At 41.5% G+C, this 19,714-nt stretch overlaps 2 protein-coding genes across 4 annotated transcripts in view; one reads left to right on the forward strand and one right to left on the reverse strand.

Annotated features, from left to right (window-relative positions):
- LOC120798283 (semaphorin-5B-like) overlaps nucleotides 1–3,012 on the reverse strand; it is a 36,537-nt gene extending 33,525 nt beyond the window's left edge. For all 3 annotated transcript variants that reach the window (XM_040142471.1, XM_040142472.1, XM_040142473.1), the window contains exon 1: nucleotides 2,873–3,012. The gene's annotated coding sequence lies outside the window, so the exon portion shown is untranslated. The remainder of the gene's footprint in view (nucleotides 1–2,872) is intronic.
- A 2,197-nt stretch (nucleotides 3,013–5,209) lies between these two features.
- kpnb3 (karyopherin (importin) beta 3) lies at nucleotides 5,210–18,977 on the forward strand. The gene is made up of 26 exons (XM_040141872.1): nucleotides 5,210–5,384; nucleotides 8,099–8,179; nucleotides 8,987–9,179; nucleotides 9,533–9,635; nucleotides 9,720–9,816; nucleotides 9,901–10,005; nucleotides 10,825–10,947; nucleotides 11,059–11,179; nucleotides 11,299–11,386; nucleotides 11,780–11,886; nucleotides 11,965–12,089; nucleotides 12,335–12,424; nucleotides 12,719–12,892; nucleotides 13,070–13,288; nucleotides 13,405–13,488; nucleotides 13,587–13,719; nucleotides 14,365–14,486; nucleotides 14,638–14,734; nucleotides 14,881–15,053; nucleotides 15,207–15,318; nucleotides 15,587–15,642; nucleotides 15,778–15,900; nucleotides 16,468–16,687; nucleotides 16,780–17,008; nucleotides 17,119–17,260; nucleotides 17,831–18,977. Exons 1-26 carry the CDS (start codon nucleotides 5,307–5,309, stop codon nucleotides 17,915–17,917), a joined length of 3,282 nt encoding a protein of 1,093 aa, XP_039997806.1. The 5' UTR covers nucleotides 5,210–5,306; the 3' UTR covers nucleotides 17,918–18,977.
- Nucleotides 18,978–19,714: the final 737 nt, after the last annotated feature.

The raw sequence follows: 19,714 nt of genomic DNA on the forward strand, positions 1-19,714 counted from the left end.
CAGAGTCCTCTGTGAATTCTGGGCTGTGTGAGTGGAGAAAACCGTAACACCCGGCCGCCTGTCCATCAGCCCCTTCAGCACTAAACCTGCTCTCTCTCTCTCCTCATCCATCTTTTTCTCCCTTTCCACTTCAGTCTGACCTCACGTGACACTGTGGAAGGCTGTGGGTAACACATTCAGGTGTCCATTTTAATGATTTAATGCCACTTCCATTTAGGGCATATGTATTAGCAGCAGTAAGTCCTTGTATGTAGCACATGCAGCTCTGTTTCCAGTAGGTTTTAATCTGAAATTTAAAATGTGGCAGAGAATAAAATAAAAAGTACTGAAGGAATATCTTTGGCCGTTCAATAATAATAAATACATCTGATATTTCCTACATTATCGGTCTTTGTCTGTGTGTGATGGCTTGCTACATGCTTTTACATTTTTTTAAATGCGTTTTCCCTGCCTTCCAGGTAGCCATTGGTTTCTATTCATTTTACTTTGGTATGAATAATTACCTAACTATGACAAAAATGAAAGCTGTCGGGATGAATTATTGAAGTCAAGTAGATTTGAGTCTCGAACTGATGTTCATACAGGGGAAGAAAAAGAAACCAGTGGTAACAAGGACAGTATGAAACATACTTAAAAGTCTAAAGTAACCTGTTATGCATTTAAAAATGAAGTTATAACAGTACTGTATAATGGAGCGCAGCGGATATTGAATTTGTAAGGCCAATACCAATATTGATATTTGACAGTTTAATGCATCAGCTGATATTGCTATTTTAACCAAAATAGTGTATATACTAAGATTGACGATTTACAGTTGAAAAACAAACGATCTCTTGAACAGTCCTGTACGACAATTTTCCTGCTTATGGAGATGAGAAGGAAGAGCTATGTCAATGAGATACAGTGAGAATGACGCCTTGGCCCAGACAGACCAACATTGCTTGCTGCAAAGCAACAATCATATCTGAATTACACACTGCTTAAAAAGAGGGTTTCTCAACTTTTTGTGGGCAGTAACCTGCATTTTAGATCCCAAAATTCCCATGATGAACCGAGCAATTAGAGAGTTGACAATTTTTGAGTTGGCAAATGTTTGAGTGTTGTATATATTTGTGTATTTTCAAAACACTGACGGGGAGCCCGAAACAGACTACAAATAACTTCTTCCGCTTGCAGGCATGCATGTAAGATGTCTGGTGTAAGGGTGAGGTAGGAAAGGCTAAGGGGTCACCAGGTCAATGGGGTTCATCCTGGAGAACATGAATATCTAAAGCAAGTTTCAGAAATGGCACAAACACACCTGCTGCTAGACTGTGATCCAAAAATTCAGAAAATCTGGATTAACACAAATTAGTAGTGATCAAAGTGGCAGGAATACACAATAGTGAGGCTTTAATACATTAGATTTAATACATTACTGTTACCTAATAAAGTAAATCACTTCACATTGTGAATTGAAAATCAAGGGTTTGAATACTTCTTGCATAAACTTTTTGTCTATATAATTAAATTTGTACTGAAACTGAGAAATGCCAGAGCAAGTGTGAGACAGGACGACCCAGGCTCAATCAGTTTTGTTGCCGAGCCTGTTTTATTTTCTTTATTTATTTTTGCCATATGACCAAAGAATTAAATATTACTCACAGGGAATGAGGATGGAGAGAATTTAGCTGCAGTCTGCATGTGCATATTAAAAAACTGAGGGCAGAAAACTGGAGTAAATCATAATCTTATGATGAACTTTATCAGGATCAGCTCTCATATTCTCACTTTTCTTATATAATTAACAGTAAATCTGAACTTGACATGGACAATTTATTGCAAAGTGTTTAGTTATTATCCGCACTTGGGGAAACTGCGAAGTAGAAGAGGTACACCAATCTCCACTAAAATTTGAGTTTAAAAAAACTTTATTTTTTAAATGTACATGAATAATGATGAACTGCTATCTTGAACTCGGGATATTTTCAATATACAAAGCAGCTAAGGTTTTAATTTTGAGAATGACTTTTGGTGTAACTCCCACAACCTTCCACCAGCAAATCAGGTCAAAAAGTAGACATTTTAAGCGCTGTTTGGTTGATCCTCTGTGCTAAGCCGAATCTATATCGGAAGGATTTTTAACTTGTGTTTATTTTTTCGCTCTACTACCAGAGGACGCAGCAAAAAAAAAAAAAAAAAAAAATCCAGTTATCATCCCTTGCAGATTACTTTCTAAAACTCGTGTAGATTCGGTAAGGGTTTTGTTGCTGACGCCAATTAGGGATCAGCCATACCACGATACTGGCTACACTTGACCCACGCTGACTATAGGAGAATGGGCCATGTAAACATCAATAGCAATGTAGCCCAAGTCCAAAGTTTTGCTAAACGGGTTAAAACGCACTTGTCGGTGACCGGCAATTCCTTTACATTTTAGGAAAATCAGCTCTGTGAATTAAAAACAAAAAACAAAAACAATGATAACATCAACGACATAAGCTACATTTTACTTTGACAGTCTTCCAACTTTAATCATTTGTTTCTGGCAATGTATTTTCGGCAAATGAATGTCACTCTCCCGTTGTAACTGCTGCGTCGCGTAGCGCCGAATTGGAAAAGTGGACCCGAACAAACATTTTTTTTTTTTCTTAAATGTTTCAATTTCAAATGTGTTTTCCAGAAAGCTCGGCAACAATAAATACGTTCATTCTTGAACGGAGTTCTGTGTGAATTCTTTCAACGTCGGGGCTAAATGGAACCCCAAAAAAAGGAAAGGAAAGGAAAGGAAAGGAAAAGAAAAGAAAAGAAACCCGATAATGAGCGGGCTAATGTCTTTCAGTAGGTCACTTCTGAAATACAGTTAATGCAACCAAACGAAATTCGAGCTTACCTTTCACTTTTGACTCATCATTGGGTCCCCGCTGCTTTAAACCAGGGACAGAGATGGCGCAGACTCACGGCAGCCCGCCGGCCACAGGTCTGAGCTGCTGCTGCTGCTGCTGCTGCGCCGTGAACTGGGGCAAGCACAGGTTTAACTCAGACCAGTAGGGGTGCTGTCAAGAGACTTAATCGACTGAATAAACTCTGTATTAGTGAGTAAAAGAACAGGAGTGTGTGTCTGTATATCTGAAGAGTGAGCTGGCGTTATATTAATAACAGTCTAGGATTTCACGTGAAATCCAATACAGAAACACACACTCCCGTTCTTTTGTGTTCGTGGATATTTTCTGATCACAAAACCTGCTCCCCATTAAATGACATAGTCATATCTGGGGGTACCATTTACAGGGTTCCCATGTGAGAAAGACAAGGAAATATACTGCACTCACAGGGATGTAGACCAAACCTACCTGTTGGGATATTTTTTTCCAGTTCTTATATGTCTGACACAAATCTATATCACTGTTGACATTAGAAGACAATGCCTAATGAGCCTATAACTTTTTCATTCTTGTTTGAACATACATACTGCCATTACATTCTTTCTTCAGTGTATGACTTAGTGACATAGACAAGAATGAAACTTTTCCGTGAAAAAAATTATTAAAAACCTTGAATTGTCCATTGAAACCAGGAGTCTGGGGTAAAATTAATGCTAGGGCAGAACAATAAAATGCAGAACAAATGGGCAATAACACTGATACAAGCAAACATCTACTTATCTGCTTATCTTGCCAAGGGCTATGTGTCCACCAAATGTCTTCCCATTCTGTTGCAGCTTTTTGATAGCCTATCTGACCTACAAACATACAAATGATTTCACTGGCAGAGGTGTCCTGGATTCATTGAGAAAAATGCATTGCAGAAATCACTGAACAAAGCTTGGCTGCCATCTAGTGGGGAACTGTGCTCCACATGCCACTCTGGTTAAGCCCCACATACAGTAATTTGTATTCTAATCATATAAAACCTATAAAATATCTGAATTTATAAAGGGCCTTATATTGCATTTCTTAAATGATTCTAATGTTTACAAAGATGCCACATGTGTCAGGATTTTTGTCAGGAATTTTTCTTTCAAAGTAAGCTTTGTTTAATGTAGCTTCAATTAGGTTTTGAAACAAGGAGACAATATGATCACTAACACATTTTCTCCTATTAATTCAATAGTTACAAGAATAAGAAAACCTTCCCAGTATCTTTAGACTTACTACAGTATATTTACCCTTTAACGGTTATAATATTGCATCCTATACGTGAAATAACAAAGTATTTCACATCTTTGTGGGGGTAAATTTAAATTCTGTCTGTATCCAAATTGCATTTGTGGCAGTGTGAAGGGGGTTTTGAAACATGCACCATCTGCTGTTAGTTTTGGTAAATAAAATGTACAAAAAATATAAATTAAAGGTTAACTCGATAATTTAAATATGAAGAATCCAAATAATTAACAAACTTTTAGTGGGAGCAGAGACTTTGTCTCATAAATTCAGTATTTATAAAATACTGTCGACAGCCCTGCTAATCTACAGTTTCAAAGTAATGTTAGCTAACCACTACTTTCTCTAAGAAGTCATAAACAATATACAGTGGTGGACGAAGTACTCAGATCCTTTACTTATGTAAAGTACCAATATCAGTGTGAAAATACTCCATCACAAGTAAAAGTCCACCCTACTTAAGTAAAAGTAGCCTAGAAAAGAATTAGAGTATTAAAGTTAAATTACTTGATCTGTAGCTTAGAAAAATGGCCCCTCTGAGGGATATATACATTATATATTTTATTAATAAATTATTATGAGTGATGCAAATTCTACTGTTGTAGCTGGTTGAGGTGGAGCTGGGTAGTTTCATCTTTTAAAAAATCTTATTTTTTAAACACAGCATACGTTTTTTTTAATGTAAAATCTTAATCTGAAGAGTAACGAGTAATTATAGCTGCTAAATAAGTACAATATTTACCTCTGAAATGTAATTAACCGGACGTTGAAAGTAACATAAAATGGAGAAGTAACTTAAAAGTACCTCAACATCTTACTTAGGTACTGAGTAATTGTATTTAGTTACTTTTCACCATTGGTACTGCACTGTTTATTTTTTTCTATTTTCCAAGCACGGGCGCAGTAGCTTCCCGCGCTTTAGCAATTCACTATTAGCTAATAGGAACAACATTCACTTTGCTGTGTCGATTCCATCCAATAGACGCTGAGAATCTGTGTGAGACAATGGCGTGCGTTTGGTATAAGCCTCTTGACCAATGAATGGCGAGAAGACTTGATAAAGCAAACCAATCAGAGGAAGGCATCATTGTGTGACCGAAGCAGGGTCAGCCGGTCTCTTCTCGCCGCTTCTCCACCCGGCTGGTCTTTTTGGATCTCACTGCAATGGCGGAGCAGCAGCAGTTCTACCTCTTGCTGGGTAACCTGATGAGCCCTGACAACAACGTCAGGAAACAAGCAGAGGTAAGAGGAGGAAAACTAGCTGTTTTCATGGCTGACAAGTTCGGCGATTGTCGAAAGATGTGCGGTCAGGTTAGCGAAAGCGAAAGCTAACCCCCTGTTAGCTACCCAGCCTGGCCGCGCGCGCAGTGAGCTTTCACGTCAAGCTCGGAGAGTCCACGTGCGATGTGAAGCCGACACCGAGTACTAGTCAGCTAACGCTAACTACCTCCACCATGTTGCGTAGTTATGTGGACATAACGTAGATCTCACTGATACGACCCCAGTCGTGACACTATGTATTTCTGTGTTTGTGTATGTTTGTGTATGAAGCTCATTCGGTTTGATTGAAAGTGAATGATCCGTTTGTTAGGTACCAATCCTAATATCCCCAGCTGACAGAGTAGCTAGTCTTCTAGCTAGTAGAATACAGGAAGTAGCATGACGCTAAGTGTTGCTAGTTTTATTAGCTAGCAACGCTATCGCTGGACGTAGTGTGTTACCAAAAGACGGGAATTCAGGAATTAAATAGGGACATTCATGTCACGTTATCTGCAATGATAGGCGACAAAACAGCAATGGGACACATTACAAATGGAGTTAGGGAGGCAGTTCATTCAGAGGGCGAGCTATGTTAGCAGTATCGTTACTAATGCAGACGAGTGGCCTTCGTGTCATTTTATGTGAAAGTCAGTTTAACACAACAGTTTAAAACATGCGGTTTCTTTTTTTTTTTGTTTGTTACTCATGAAGCAATGTATCTGTTTCAGCCACGTCCCTACAAAGGCTCATCTCAGGTCATCCCCTCTCACTGGATTAGTTTCTCTGTCTAGCTGGCCTGTTCACACCCCACCACCACCACCCACCGCCACGATTAGCCTCTTGTCGCGGCAAAGCTTTGTTACCACAGTTTCCCTCTTCAGCACCCTAGTTTTGGATGAGGTGGTTGAATCTTATCACACATAACCCCCCCCCCTCCCCCCAATCACTGGCAGTCAGCGTTTTTCTTTATAAAACACAGACTGTCTGCCGCGATGCTAAGCTCATTGGAATTCATCCTTTATAGAAACTCTCCCTTTCTGTCTTAGACACACATAATAGGAATTGATCCATCTGTAAAGAACTTTAAACCCATATTTTAACAGCTAATGACTACAGCTACCGAGCATTTGTAGGTGTCCAGACCCCTGGTTTACCCCATTCAAGACACGATGCCGGGGGTGACAAGCCATGAAGTACAAATTTGTAACAGTCTTAAAGGTGGGAAGTGACCAAAGTGAGTGTCTTGTGGTTAAAACCAGAGGCTGGTGGTTTGCTTCTATTTAGTATTGGGGATGATTTGCTCTAGCTAGTGGACATATATTTCAGCTCAGTGTAGAAGCTGAAGATGGCCTTTTGTTCATACATGCTGGAAAGTCATGCTGTTATGATGTGAAATACATAATAATCAGTAAAAGCACTTGAATGCTAGTTAATGCATGAGACAATGATACTTAGCCACTGGGATTCCTCAAAAGACAGATTATTGTCAGACATCGGGTTAAGGCGGAGCTGCCTATACTATTTACATGCACTGTAATAGTGGCTTACCTAAACACTCAGTATATATGGGCAAGTAGTTTCTATTTCAATGTGTTTTGTCAGTAATGAGATCTGTCCCACACCCTACTGTCGCCACAGTGACAGTGTCCTGGTTCTTTGTCATGTGAATGTGTTCACTTAAAAACATCCTTGAAATCCATTTGGGGCTATTTTAACACGTTTTCGCCTTTTTGTTTGTTTTTTTTTTTTGGTTTTTTTTTTGTTTACCATTAGCGCAGCTTGCACATGATAATCAGTGATATTTTCCACACCCGAGGTTCTGCTACATCCCTATAGAGCCTGGTGTGCGCGTTTGCATTTCTCATGTGGCTTTAATGAACCACCATAAGAACAGTGGAGATCAAAACAAAAAGGCAGCACACGATGTGCATCAGAAAAGCAGCCTTTTTTTAATGTAAATTTCCCTGTTACTGAGATACACATCCCCTGGTGTGGGAATCAGTGTGGTTGTGTTTCATAAAAGAATGATGTGGTAAAAATATGTTGGAGATTTGAGCTGTCCACACTGTTAAACACTTGGTTGCTGCTGCTTTTCTTCAGTTTTTGCTTTGCTATATTTATGTCCCAATGTAATGAAGTATTTATCAAATAAGGAGTTAGTAATTTTGATTCTAACTTGGGTGAGTGAGGCAGCTTCAGGGTGTTTGTATCAACAGTATATTAACACACTAATGGACATTACTTCAGCTTTGATAGTAAGGCGAGGCAGAATGGACCAGCAAAAACTGAAGTAACGAGCAGGATTTGTGTACATTTAAAGATCCGATTTGCTGTACAGGCTTTTGAGGCTTATTTCGCATACAAAGCAATAAACATCTAGTTAATAAAACAAGTTTTGAATAGCCACACCCGTCATGATAAATGTTGATGAAATTATGAGAATTTCTGGACAGTCCTCCTGCACTTTGTCCAACCACCACATCTGTTTCTGCTTGAAATATGCCATAGTGTGGAATTACAGGTATGTGCAAAATGCAGTTTCTTTGACTGCAATGGAGTGAACATGACACTGTCTCACTGGTATAGATTCATTTTCCAAGGAGGGTACAATTGTCCATCTGTGGTGCTTGCATCTGTAAGAATGCAGCAAAAGGCATGTCTCATTCTTACCACTGTCCCATTAATTTTCTTTGCAGGAGACCTATGACACTATCCCGGGCCAGAACAAGATCACATTCTTGCTGCAGGCTGTCAGAGATGCATCTGCTGCAGAGGAGGTTTGGACAGACACATTTTCGTGACATGATTTATCCTTTATGCCTGAATTGGATGAAGGCTACAAGACAACTATTGAAATCACTTTAGTGTTTTTGTTTTTTAAAGTTTGCCTGTTTTCTGGACTTAAAACTGTATTTGACAGACACCTGAAAGCCAGTTGTTAATGAGTATTATCCCTGCCCTTGGTATAAAGCTTTGTGGTACAAGGAATGAAAAACATTTTAGGTTAAAAGCATTCATAGTTTAAGTGTTGGAAAGTAAGCCAAAGTTCGTGTGATATTACATCACGTCCACAATGAGAATGCTGTGTGCATTATCCCGATATGTTTGCTTTGAAAAGGTGCGACATTGACTGCATTTTAAGAATGTAGTCTGTCATCGCAGCCTGATACGAAGGCACGTGAGTCACAGTTTTGGCATTTGGGCAGTTATGTTTACTCGGATTCCACCACCAGCTGCTTGGTCCCTCATGCTTCCCCTCCTTTTCTTTACCTCGAGCCCGATATTTTTAGAGTCTTGAAATGGGAGCAGGCAGAGAGGTGCTTGGCCCAGGGAGAGTGACTCTGCCTTTCTGAGATGCTGCACGTTTTGTTATTGTGTTATGCAGATTGTAAACTGCCAAAATAAATCCACATGTTGTAATATAAACTATATATGACTATATGTATCAAATCTTAACTATAGAAAAGCCTTTCTGACAAAAAATTTTTTCAGATGTCTGACATGGTTTTAAGTCATGGACACTGATGTGGGGGCCAGGGCTGGAAGTGTGACATAACATTGAAACCAATGTTTTATCTACTCAGGTCAAACAGATGGCAGCAGTGCTGCTGCGGCGGCTGCTGTCGTCATCCTTCGAGGAGATCTACCCGGGCCTGACCCTGGAAATGCAGACGGCTATTAAGACAGAACTGCTAACAAGCATTCAACAGGAGACCTCGCCAAACATCCGCAAGAAGGTCTGCGACATTGCAGCTGAGCTCTCCCGCAACCTCATTGGTAATGTTCCTCAGATCTTTCACGACCTGTTGAAGTTTTTAAGCTGTGTGCTGACTGATCACTTTTGTTTCTGCCCCACGGTACTGCCTACATGCACCCAGCCCATGCTACATGCAGGACAGGGTGATGATTAAATATTGAGCAACAATGATTTCAATATTCTTATCCTCATTTTCATCAATGTATCATAAATTTGTCATGAGGTATTGGCTCACTTGCCATAAGATTAGATACTGTTGGTCTATGACGGCGTGTCATTTAGATGGGGATCTGGTGATCAATAAATGTTAATTTGATGCTGTTCAGATGAACATTAATAATCTGATTTTGGTGTCTTTTAATCTTTCATCTAGATGATGACGGGAATAACCAGTGGCCAGAAGTGCTCAAATTTCTGTTTGACTCTGTCAACTCTGACAATGTCGGCCTGCGAGAGGCTGCCCTGCACATATTCTGGTGAGCCTTGGATAAAGCCAAACTATTAGTATGCTTGGGCAGAAGGTACCAGTGGGTGACTTGTGTGTTTTGACCTTATTTTAGGAACTTCCCAGGAATCTTTGGCAACCAGCAGCAGCATTATATGGAGGTTATCAAACGTATGCTTGTTCAGTGCATGCAGGACCAGGCAAACCCGCAGGTAAGATCTTAGGACAATTGAAGGGCAGTTTATTTTCGGGTTGATATGCCTGTACACCTAATTTCTAAAATAATTATCCACCAGATTCGTACCTTGGCGGCTCGGGCTGCAGCATCCTTCGTTCTGTCCAATGAAAGCAACACAGCTCTGCTGAAGCACTTTGCTGACCTTCTGCCGGGAATCCTGCAGGTGAGACACAGGACACTTGTCTGGGCCTCATGTGAACTGGCTCTGAACATCAAATTATTGTGTACAATGTTCTCAACATTATTTATTGATGTTAGCTGAGGGTTCCTACAAGTTTTCAATAGGTTTTCCAGAGCAGTGTTGTGCTTGATGCCTGCACGTAATCCTTTGCCATAAATGGCTTTTAAGTCGTTGGTAAGAGTTATAGGTCCTTTTTTTAGAGACCTTTCATTGGTTTGGTATGTACTCATAGATAAAGCCAGCTTAGATCTTGCAAAAATGCTTAGTTATTTTGACTTAGAATGCTGTTTTGTGTGATTATCCCCATATTGTATTCATGAAATTCAGTATTTGGAAAGTAAATAAGTCATCTGCAAATAGAAGCTGGAACTTCAAAGTAAGAGCAGTAGTACCTGCTTGTGGTTTGTTTTTCTTTTGCTGAGAGACGTAGCGTGTCCTATGATTCCTTGTCGGGCAAGAATAAGGAAGTTGATTCAAACTAAACACACATTCATGTGCTACGAGAACAGTTAACAGGACCAGTAGCTGCAACTGTTATTTCATAACCTACATTAACAGCATGTTTCTTACCACAAGACAATGAGGCATCAGTCTAGATTACTGAATATAGGATGTCCAATATATCAAGTCATTTCGCAAGCTATATATGTTTCAGAATCCTACCCAAGCTATATTGCAACAGTGTTGAGCAGTTTTGTCATTGACTCTGATAGTTGGAAGTTGTGGCAGTATGAATTTGGCATTAGCAGCTTGCTATAGCCAAATGAAAGTAGTTGCAACACTAATCTTTTTTTTGATCAGGCAGTGAACGAGTCCTGCTACCAGGGAGACGATTCTGTGCTAAAGTCTTTAGTGGAAATTGCAGACACAGCACCCAAATACCTGAGACCCAACCTGGAGGCCACTCTGCAGCTCTGTCTGAAGGTGAGTCGGAGAGCACCCTAATCCAAAGTATCACTTTTCTGCTCTTGACATTAAGCACAAAATGATGCCTGAAGTCTTAATGTCTGCTCATTTCTGTCCCTCTCTCCTCAGTTGTGTGCTGATACCAACCTGACTAACATGCAGAGGCAGTTGGCATTGGAGGTCATCGTCACCCTATCTGAGACAGCAGCAGCCATGCTGAGGAAACACACTGCCATTGTGGCTCAGAGTGGTGAGAATTTGGTTTACCATCAAATAACTTCACTTGAAGTCCCCTTGCTACTTTTTGGCCACCCAAAAATGTTTGGTAGAATAGTTTAGACAATTGTTGTTCCTGTGTCGTGTCCTCAGTGCCCCAGATGCTGGCTATGATGGTTGACCTCGAGGATGACGATGAGTGGGCCATGGCTGATGAGCTGGAGGATGATGACTTTGACAGGTAAGACCTGGTAAATCAGCAAGACTCAGATCCACAGTAACTTCCTCACATTTGATTGTTGGTCACAGATCCCACTGTGTGTCTGTGTAATCACCTCATGGTTAGGATGAAAACTTTTGACTTTTTTTTTATCTAAAGCTTAGCTCCAGGGGTTTCATTTTTTTGGCTGATTTCTCAAACCTGAAACATCAGCTGTCCTTAATTATAAGATGAAAAATTTAAGGCATCTAAATTTAGGGAACCAGAGGATCAGATTGTGTTTTGTAGTATATGACTGCAGTGTTTTTACATCAGGGTATTTTCAAAGACGCTTGCCAGAAAAAGGCTGTTCAAATGTCTAAATATATTCATACTTTTTTTGTTCTAGTAATTTTGTTTCTTGTCACCCACCAGTAATGCTGTGGCTGGGGAGAGCGCTCTGGACAGAATCGCCTGTGGTCTGGGAGGAAAGATCATTTTGCCCATGATCAAACAGCACATCATGCAGATGCTACAGAACCGTAAGTAACCCTACTGATATACAAGTTTTTAAATTGGTCACTGTGATCATGAGATTAACCCGATGTTTTTGTTGCTAGCTGACTGGAAGTATCGCCACGCCGGGCTGATGGCGCTGTCGGCCATTGGTGAGGGCTGCCACCAGCAGATGGAGGCCATCCTCCAAGAGATTGTCAGCTTTGTCCTCCTCTTCTGCTCCGACCCTGTAAGAAACGCAACTTCAAACTTGACTTACACACAGATGGTGCCTCGTAAACTCAGCTCAGACTGTTTGTGCATATGTAAACTACATTTGGGTAATTATGGGTAGTAGTTAACATTTATTCTTTTGTTTTTCCTCCCCCAAAGTCTTTACTACCTGCTTACTAATATTACAGGATTTTTTTTTGTGTACAGCAGGTGCCATCTTGTATGGTGATTTTTGAATATGGCTTTCTTTTCCCTCCTCAGCACCCGAGGGTGCGTTATGCTGCCTGCAACGCTATTGGACAGATGGCCACAGACTTTGCCCCAACCTTCCAAAAGAAATTCCACGATAAGGTATGTGAAGTTACGTGTTCAGTTCTAAAATGGTTGTTTTCTGGTGGCTACATGTTAAGTAGCTTATGTATTCGATTATGGTTTTAGATAAGTTATCATTCCTGAAATGCGTCACTGTCCCCTTGATTTGAGGGAATTACATCAAATATGCACTGAATTACCAGTTTAATAGCCACACCTGTTCAGTTTAATGCAATAGAATAGAAATGTGATGGAGACATTTGCAAGGTGTAACCAAAGTCACTGTTTACTGCTGTGGACTACAAACACTGACTGGTTCCTTTTCACTTCCAGGTGATCTCAGCTCTGCTTCAGACCATGGAGGACCAAAGTAACCCACGGGTGCAGGCACACGCTGCTGCCGCCCTCATCAACTTTACAGAGGACTGTCCCAAATCACTGCTCATCCCATATCTGGACAGCTTGGTGCAGCACCTTCACGTCATTATGGTTGCCAAGCTGCAAGAGGTACAGATATTCAGTTCATGTTGATAAATCAGTAAACTCATAGCCAAAGAAGAGACTGTGGCGTTTCTCGCAAACCCACCATTTAATCGCTGCCAACACACTTTACTGCCAGCCAGTTCAGCAGGTCTCCTACATGGCTCTCAGGAGTCTTAAGTGTTTCCTCTCCTCTCTTCCCAGTTGATCCAGAAGGGCACCAAACTGGTCCTGGAGCAGGTGGTGACGTCCATCGCCTCGGTAGCCGACACAGCCGAGGAGAAGTTTGTGCCATATTACGACCTGTTCATGTCCTCGCTCAAACACATTGTAGAAAACGCAGTGCAGAAGGAGCTTCGGCTGCTTCGTGGCAAGACCATAGAGTGCATTAGCCTCATCGGCCTGGCTGTCGGCAAGGAGAAGGTCTGTGTAGAATGTCAAACTGAAATCTTTGAGAACTTCCTGTTAAACACATTTCACTGCACATTCATGATTCAACAGTCTTCACATCCGTCCTTTTCTTTCTGTTCTGTTACTAGTTCATGCCAGACGCCTCTGCCGTCATGCAGCTGCTCCTCAAAACCCAGACAGACTTCAATGACCTGGAGGATGACGATCCTCAGGTAGGAAGACTTTGACGACCTTGGAACTATCCAGTTTTGTTTTATTTCTGTTTCTGCATAGTCACCCTGTCACGTTTTTGTGTGTGTGTGTGGTTTAGATCTCTTACATGATCTCAGCCTGGGCCAGGATGTGTAAGATCCTGGGGAAGGAGTTTCAGCAGTATCTGCCTGTGGTGATGGGTCCCCTGATGAAGACAGCCTCCATCAAGCCTGAGGTGGCCCTCCTCGACAGTAAGTAACACAACAGTGGCTTTCTGCTTTGTACTGTGGACACCCAACAGTCTTCAAATGCTTTTACTAGCAGTGGCCAATTGCATTTGCTCACATTACTAAATAAAACCTGGCTGTCGTCTGTGTGTGTGTGTGTGTGTGTGTGTGTGTGTGTGTGTGTGTGTGTGTGTCTGTGAGAGCGAAGACAAAAGTAGTTTCTTGGAGAAAATGGACAGCAATACGTTGTTGTGAGGAGACAGACTTCACTCTGTTCTTTTCATCTTCCCTGCTATTTCATACCTCTTTTTGTTGCTACAGCCATTTTTAAACACACTTTTTTAACAGTAGAGAAGAACAAGAGTTGAGGTATTCAAACAGCAGGTAGCAGAGGGCTGTCCCTCCATGGCCATGACATATTTTGGTGGTAATTTACTTTTGAGTTAAGAAATGAACCTGATATTACTCTTCACATTGTGGCTGCGTAAAGACCTGCTTCCCTACATCAAACATTTTGAATGTTTCTACACTTATTGGAACTTGAAGTGTTTGTTGTTGTTGTTGTTGTTGTTTTTTAAATAGTGACTGAATAGTGCAAAAGCAGTGGGCATTGGGTGCAAAATAAAGGGAAAGATTCAATATTTGAAAATGTCTGTCCGTGTCTTGTAGCCCAGGACATGGAGAACATATCCGAGGATGATGGCTGGGAGTTCGTCAACCTGGGAGACCAGCAGAGTTTTGGCATCAAGACGGCCGGCCTGGAGGAGAAGGCCACTGCCTGCCAGATGCTGGTGAGTAGAGGACGACTGAGACACACACATGATCCTGAGGCAGATCTGGAAGAGCCACCAGACGCCATTGTTTGTCTATATCTATATCTAGATATTCAGGTCGTTGACAGTGTTAACCCCTGTTAGTGAAACGTTCTGTGTTGTATTCCAGGTATGTTATGCCAAAGAGCTGAAGGAGGGTTTTGTGGAGTACACGGAGCAGGTGGTGAAGCTGATGGTTCCTCTACTCAAGTTCTACTTCCATGATGATATCCTTTTTGTACCACAACACGATTGTTGGCCAAATCTGACAAGGCATTTCAGGCTAGCATCCAACATATTACTTTGGTATTTGATAAATTAATAGTTCATCAAAACATCAGACTTGTTTTTGGCGTTTCCGTAACTCTCTCACGCGTGCGGGTGGCAGCAGCCGAGTCCATGCCCCTGCTGCTGGAGTGTGCTCGGGTTCGAGGACCAGAGTACCTCACCCAGATGTGGCACTTCATGTGCGACGCCCTCATCAAGGCCATCGGCACCGAGCCGGACTCAGATGTCCTGTCAGAAATCATGCACTCTTTTGCCAAGGTAACTTTAGGGGTAGCAAGCCTTCAGTGCCCTTTTTTTTTTAAATTGGATGTAGCGGTGATTTTGAGAAACCTTGACTGTGTTTCATAAGATTGAAGAACCATGTCCAGTTTCTGATGTGACTGATGGAAGTTTTTGTTTTTTCCTTTTTAGTGTATTGAGTTGATGGGTGACGGGTGTCTGAACAACGAGCATTTTGAGGAGCTGGGTGGCATCCTAAAAGGCAAATTGGAGGAGCATTTTAAGAACCAGGAGCTCAGACAGGGTGGGGCTTCATACCTTTTTTTTTTTAAATGTTCCCTGAAACTAATCTTTTGTCTGAAAATGTCTGCCGAAGCACAGTTTGCTGACGAATCCAGCTTTTGTACCATGTAACATCAAACCTGTAAAAAAATCTTTATGCCTATCTGTCAAAGCATAAACCTCACAATTTCCCATGTTTACAACATCCTCTTCACTTTGTCTTCCTGCACTTTTCATGGGTTGGTAATTAGACATACATAATCCTCACATGAACACTTTGTCCTTCACAGCCAAGAGACAGGATGAAGACTATGATGAGCAAGTGGAGGAAACATTACAAGACGAGGTAAATATTTTCATTTTAGTAAAGATGTTAGAGCTGTTATGAATACCTGTCAAATTGTTTTGTCCAGTAAATGCCACAAGTCCCAATCTTGAGCTAATGAAAATGACTGTACCACCCATCTTCTGTTTCTGTTAGGATGAGAACGACGTTTACATCCTGACCAAAGTGTCAGACATCCTGCACTCAGTGTTCAGTAGTTACAAAGAGAAGGTGCTGCCTTGGTTCGAACAGCTGCTGCAGCTCATCGTCCAGCTAATAGTAAGAACTTAATGATCCTGAATGAATCGGCAATATATCGGTACAAGCGGTGAACACTCGTCGTATTGTACATGTTTTTTTTTTTTTTTTTTTTTTTGTACACGGATCTCTTCAATGGATATAGTAATGCTCAGAAAATTTGGAATAACAGGGAATTTTAGTCGTGTCACCAAAGTCAGTGAATACATTAAAAGCTCAGCGTAGTGAAATCCACAACTATAAAAACTACCTTTTGTGTGATGCTTGTAGGAGTATTTTATTCAATTAATCTGCCAGTTTTCTTGACATATCTTTTTTTTTTTTTTTTTTTTTTAAGCCCATTATAATTTCCTAGAACTCAAGGGAACATGTTTAGAAGGCTTGTTTTTATATTAGATTATCAAGAAGTTACCCGTTATTCTGTCAATCAACTAATCTTGAAGTATTTTCTAAAAACATCGTAATAACTCAGTTAAGTCCCATGAAAAATTTTCAATCTGCAGGTGGCAGGGTTGTTGGACTATTTCATGATGCACATCACATACTGAGTGAGATCAGCAGTAACTAGATTTTTTTGCTCGTCCGCAGTGTCCCAACAGGCCGTGGGCAGACAGACAGTGGGGTCTGTGCATCTTTGACGACGTGGTGGAGCACTGCAGCCCGTCCTCCTTCAAATACGCAGAGTATTTCTTGCGGCCGATGTTGCAGTCACTGTGTGACTCGAGCCCCGAGGTTCGGCAAGCAGCCGCCTACGGTGTCGGCGTCATGGCTCAGTATGGAGGAGAGAACTACCGCCCGTTCTGTACAGGTACGACCTGGTACTGGTCTTCCCTTTGTGGTGGTGGTGGTGGTGTTGCTTTTGGTTGATAACTAGATGATGTCTTTGTTTTCGTGGTCCAGAGGCCATTCCCCTGCTGGTCAGAGTCATCCAGGCAGCCGACTCACGCTCCAAGGAGAACGTCAACGCCACAGAGAACTGCATCTCTGCTGTTGGAAAGGTTATGAGGTTTCGGCCAGAGTGTGTCAACGTCAACGAGATCCTTCCCCATTGGCTCAGCTGGCTACCGCTCAACGAGGACAAAGAGGAGGCCGTCCACACATTTGATTTTCTGTGTGACCTCATTGAAAGGTAGGACAACCACCACCTAATTTCCCCCCCCCCCTTTAATTGCTGGGGGTGTAAATTTTTTTTTTTTTTTTTTTTCCCCCCTCTTGCTGACAATCATCTTCTCTCAACAGCAACAACCCCATTGTGCTCGGGCCCGACAACTCCAACCTTCCTAAAATTTTCCTCATCATCGCAGACGGAGTTGCAAATGAATCAGTCAAGAGTGAAGACGCTTGCAGCAAACGGCTTGCAAATGTCATCCGTCAAGTACAGGTGAGTCATCACTTTGTCACCATGCCAGGAGACTTCATGTGGGTTTGGTTTGAAAGGGGGGGGGGTTGAAGAATCCATTTGACCACAACCAGTGTAGGATAACATTAAGTTAAGGTCGCAACGGATTTCACACCCAATTAAATTTTATGAGGAACAGGGACCATATTTGTTGCCAGTCAAACGCCCCAGGTCACTAGAATGACAAGCAAACGTTACAAGGCAGATGCACGTTACAAAACAAGTAAACTGATGGATTGTTCTTTTTAGGAATGCCCATCGGTTGAGTACAAGGTGACTGTAAACTGAAATTTTTGAATGCAAACAGGTGATGTTGACATCAAGTAGTTAAGTTTTCACGGTAGTTTTGAATTTAGAATAACAAGTGACCAGTGATCTGTGCCCAGACGGCATTTAAGTGTCCGCAAAACTAAAGTAGATGAGGCAGAGTCAGGTTTCTGCGTTCTTGGGAGTTTGAATGTAGATGGTGTGGGATTTTCTGTAGACGAAAAATCAATATTTAAGTGTAGGAAGTTGTTCTTACGTTGACCATTTTTTTGTCGTTACCTACAGGTGTCGGGAGGATTATGGACGCAGTGTGTATCAACACTGAACGAGACACAGCAGAAAGCCATACAGGACCTACTGAACACTGCCTGAGCCTGAACCCCCGGTCACCTCCCTGCTCTTTTAAAAAGCCCATGAAGAAAAGTGAGCTCCTGGATCTCCTCCATACACTCCCTCTTCTTCCTCCTGCTCTGATCTGTAGTGTGTATGGACGCCGGCTTCATCCCCACCACCACCCCCACCCTACTATTATATAACTCCACCTGCATTCAGCCAACTGGGGGAACAGGTTGGATATTTATGACAATGGAGGACATTGGCCATCCACCTCAATGACTTTCACCCTGAATCCAAGGAAGTGGGAACAAGTGTCTGTCAGTCATCCCCAGCTTATTACAGTTACATGTCTTCTATCTGGACGTTTTGTTTCCAACCATTCCCTGATGTTTGACTTGTCTCGCAGTGCCCAGAGGGACTCATTCTCCACGTAGCCCAACGCAAACTCATTGGACAGTAAGGCTCAGAGGGGCCATAGTGGTGGTGGGGGGGGAATGGGGACAGGACACTCTAGTGGACTGAGCAATTGAATGAGGTGAAAATGCACACTGGGCAATCACTGCCTGTCTCCTGTGAAATCTTTTTTTTGTATTTTTATTTTTTCTTTTTTTTTCGTTCCGTGTTCCCAGTGTTACCTGGGGGGGAAACGGCCTCTGTCTGCCGCAGCTTCAGAGGGTATGTTTCAAAAGTAAAGGCATGTTTGTTTAAGTGGCTAACTCTAGAAATATAAATAGTTAGTAAATTTACATCATCGTTGTCTGGGAAGAGTTGACATTGATTTAAGCAGCTTTCCTCCATAGCCTTTTAGACAGCTGTTCACAGGAAATGAGTGAAAATGAAATGTTTGAACGGTTCTCTGCCCCGTTAGGTAGCACTATAAGGCAAAGGGGCGCTCAGAAAAGTGCAGTAATCTGTAGTTGGCCACGACCACAAAGCGTGGGGCGAGTTGGAGGAACAAGAATTGTAGAGTATTCGTAAAATGCGTGCTACCATACTATTAAACTTTATGGTTTCGACCCTTCGCAGTCCTGCAGGTATGTGATGGAATTCCAAAAAATACCAACAATAAAATTCCATTTGAGAATTCTGAGAAACACGTGTGAGGTTTTTATCCATTTTAATTATTTATCCAAAGTAAGTCGGGACCTTCTGCCGAATTTCATGAATGTATTTCCAAAAATGTCAAACTGCTCCTTAAAGGTTCAAAAGGCAAAATACAGTTGAGATTGCCTGCCATTTCACTAGAGCTGAATGGGGTTCGTCATGTATTACTGACAATGCTGTGACTACTGCGTCCTGCTAAACGCTACCAATCAACCGAGACACCAGTTGTTTCAACAGAGCAGCCATGCTTTATTAGGACACCTAGACCAACAGCAAATGTTTTAAATTAAAGCTTTCAACCAAACTCCGACAGTAATAGATGTTGACCTGGCGCCTTCTGTAGACGGCTGAAACTGTTTATTCCTCCTTTTTACAAAATCTCAAAATATACATATGCATGTTGTACAGACTTCTGTAAATGCAGGAGTTTATTAGGAAGCTAAAAACTTATGCAACAGTCCTGCAATAAATCCTACCTTCATGAAGACTGTAATGTTTAGTTTTGTGCCATTTATTGTGGTGGTATACAGAGGTGTTTGTAATCATTAGTTATAGCTAAATATACTTTAACTGAGTGTAGTGCCAGAACAAATTGACTCAGCATTGAATATGTATCTTCTCTACACATAAGGACTGTTGTAGATTCACTTTAAATTCCATTGGGGCTATTCGCTGACATTGAAGGTGGCAGTTTAAATGCCCAGTCCAGCTGGGAACACCTGGCTAGGG

This window comes from Xiphias gladius, chromosome 13 (genome assembly GCF_016859285.1).
Source record: "Xiphias gladius isolate SHS-SW01 ecotype Sanya breed wild chromosome 13, ASM1685928v1, whole genome shotgun sequence".
Classification (NCBI taxonomy): Eukaryota; Metazoa; Chordata; class Actinopteri; order Istiophoriformes; family Xiphiidae; genus Xiphias; species Xiphias gladius.

Bases quoted from the DNA above. Each gene is read 5' to 3' on its own strand.
- kpnb3 (XM_040141872.1), top strand. From the start codon at position 5,307: ATGGCGGAGCAGCAGCAGTTCTACCTCTTGCTGGGTAACCTGATGAGC. The intron at 9,817-9,900 runs GTAAGATCTTAG...ATTATCCACCAG, and splicing joins AGGACCAGGCAAACCCGCAG to ATTCGTACCTTGGCGGCTCG. The intron at 17,261-17,830 runs GTGAGTCATCAC...CGTTACCTACAG, and splicing joins ATGTCATCCGTCAAGTACAG to GTGTCGGGAGGATTATGGAC.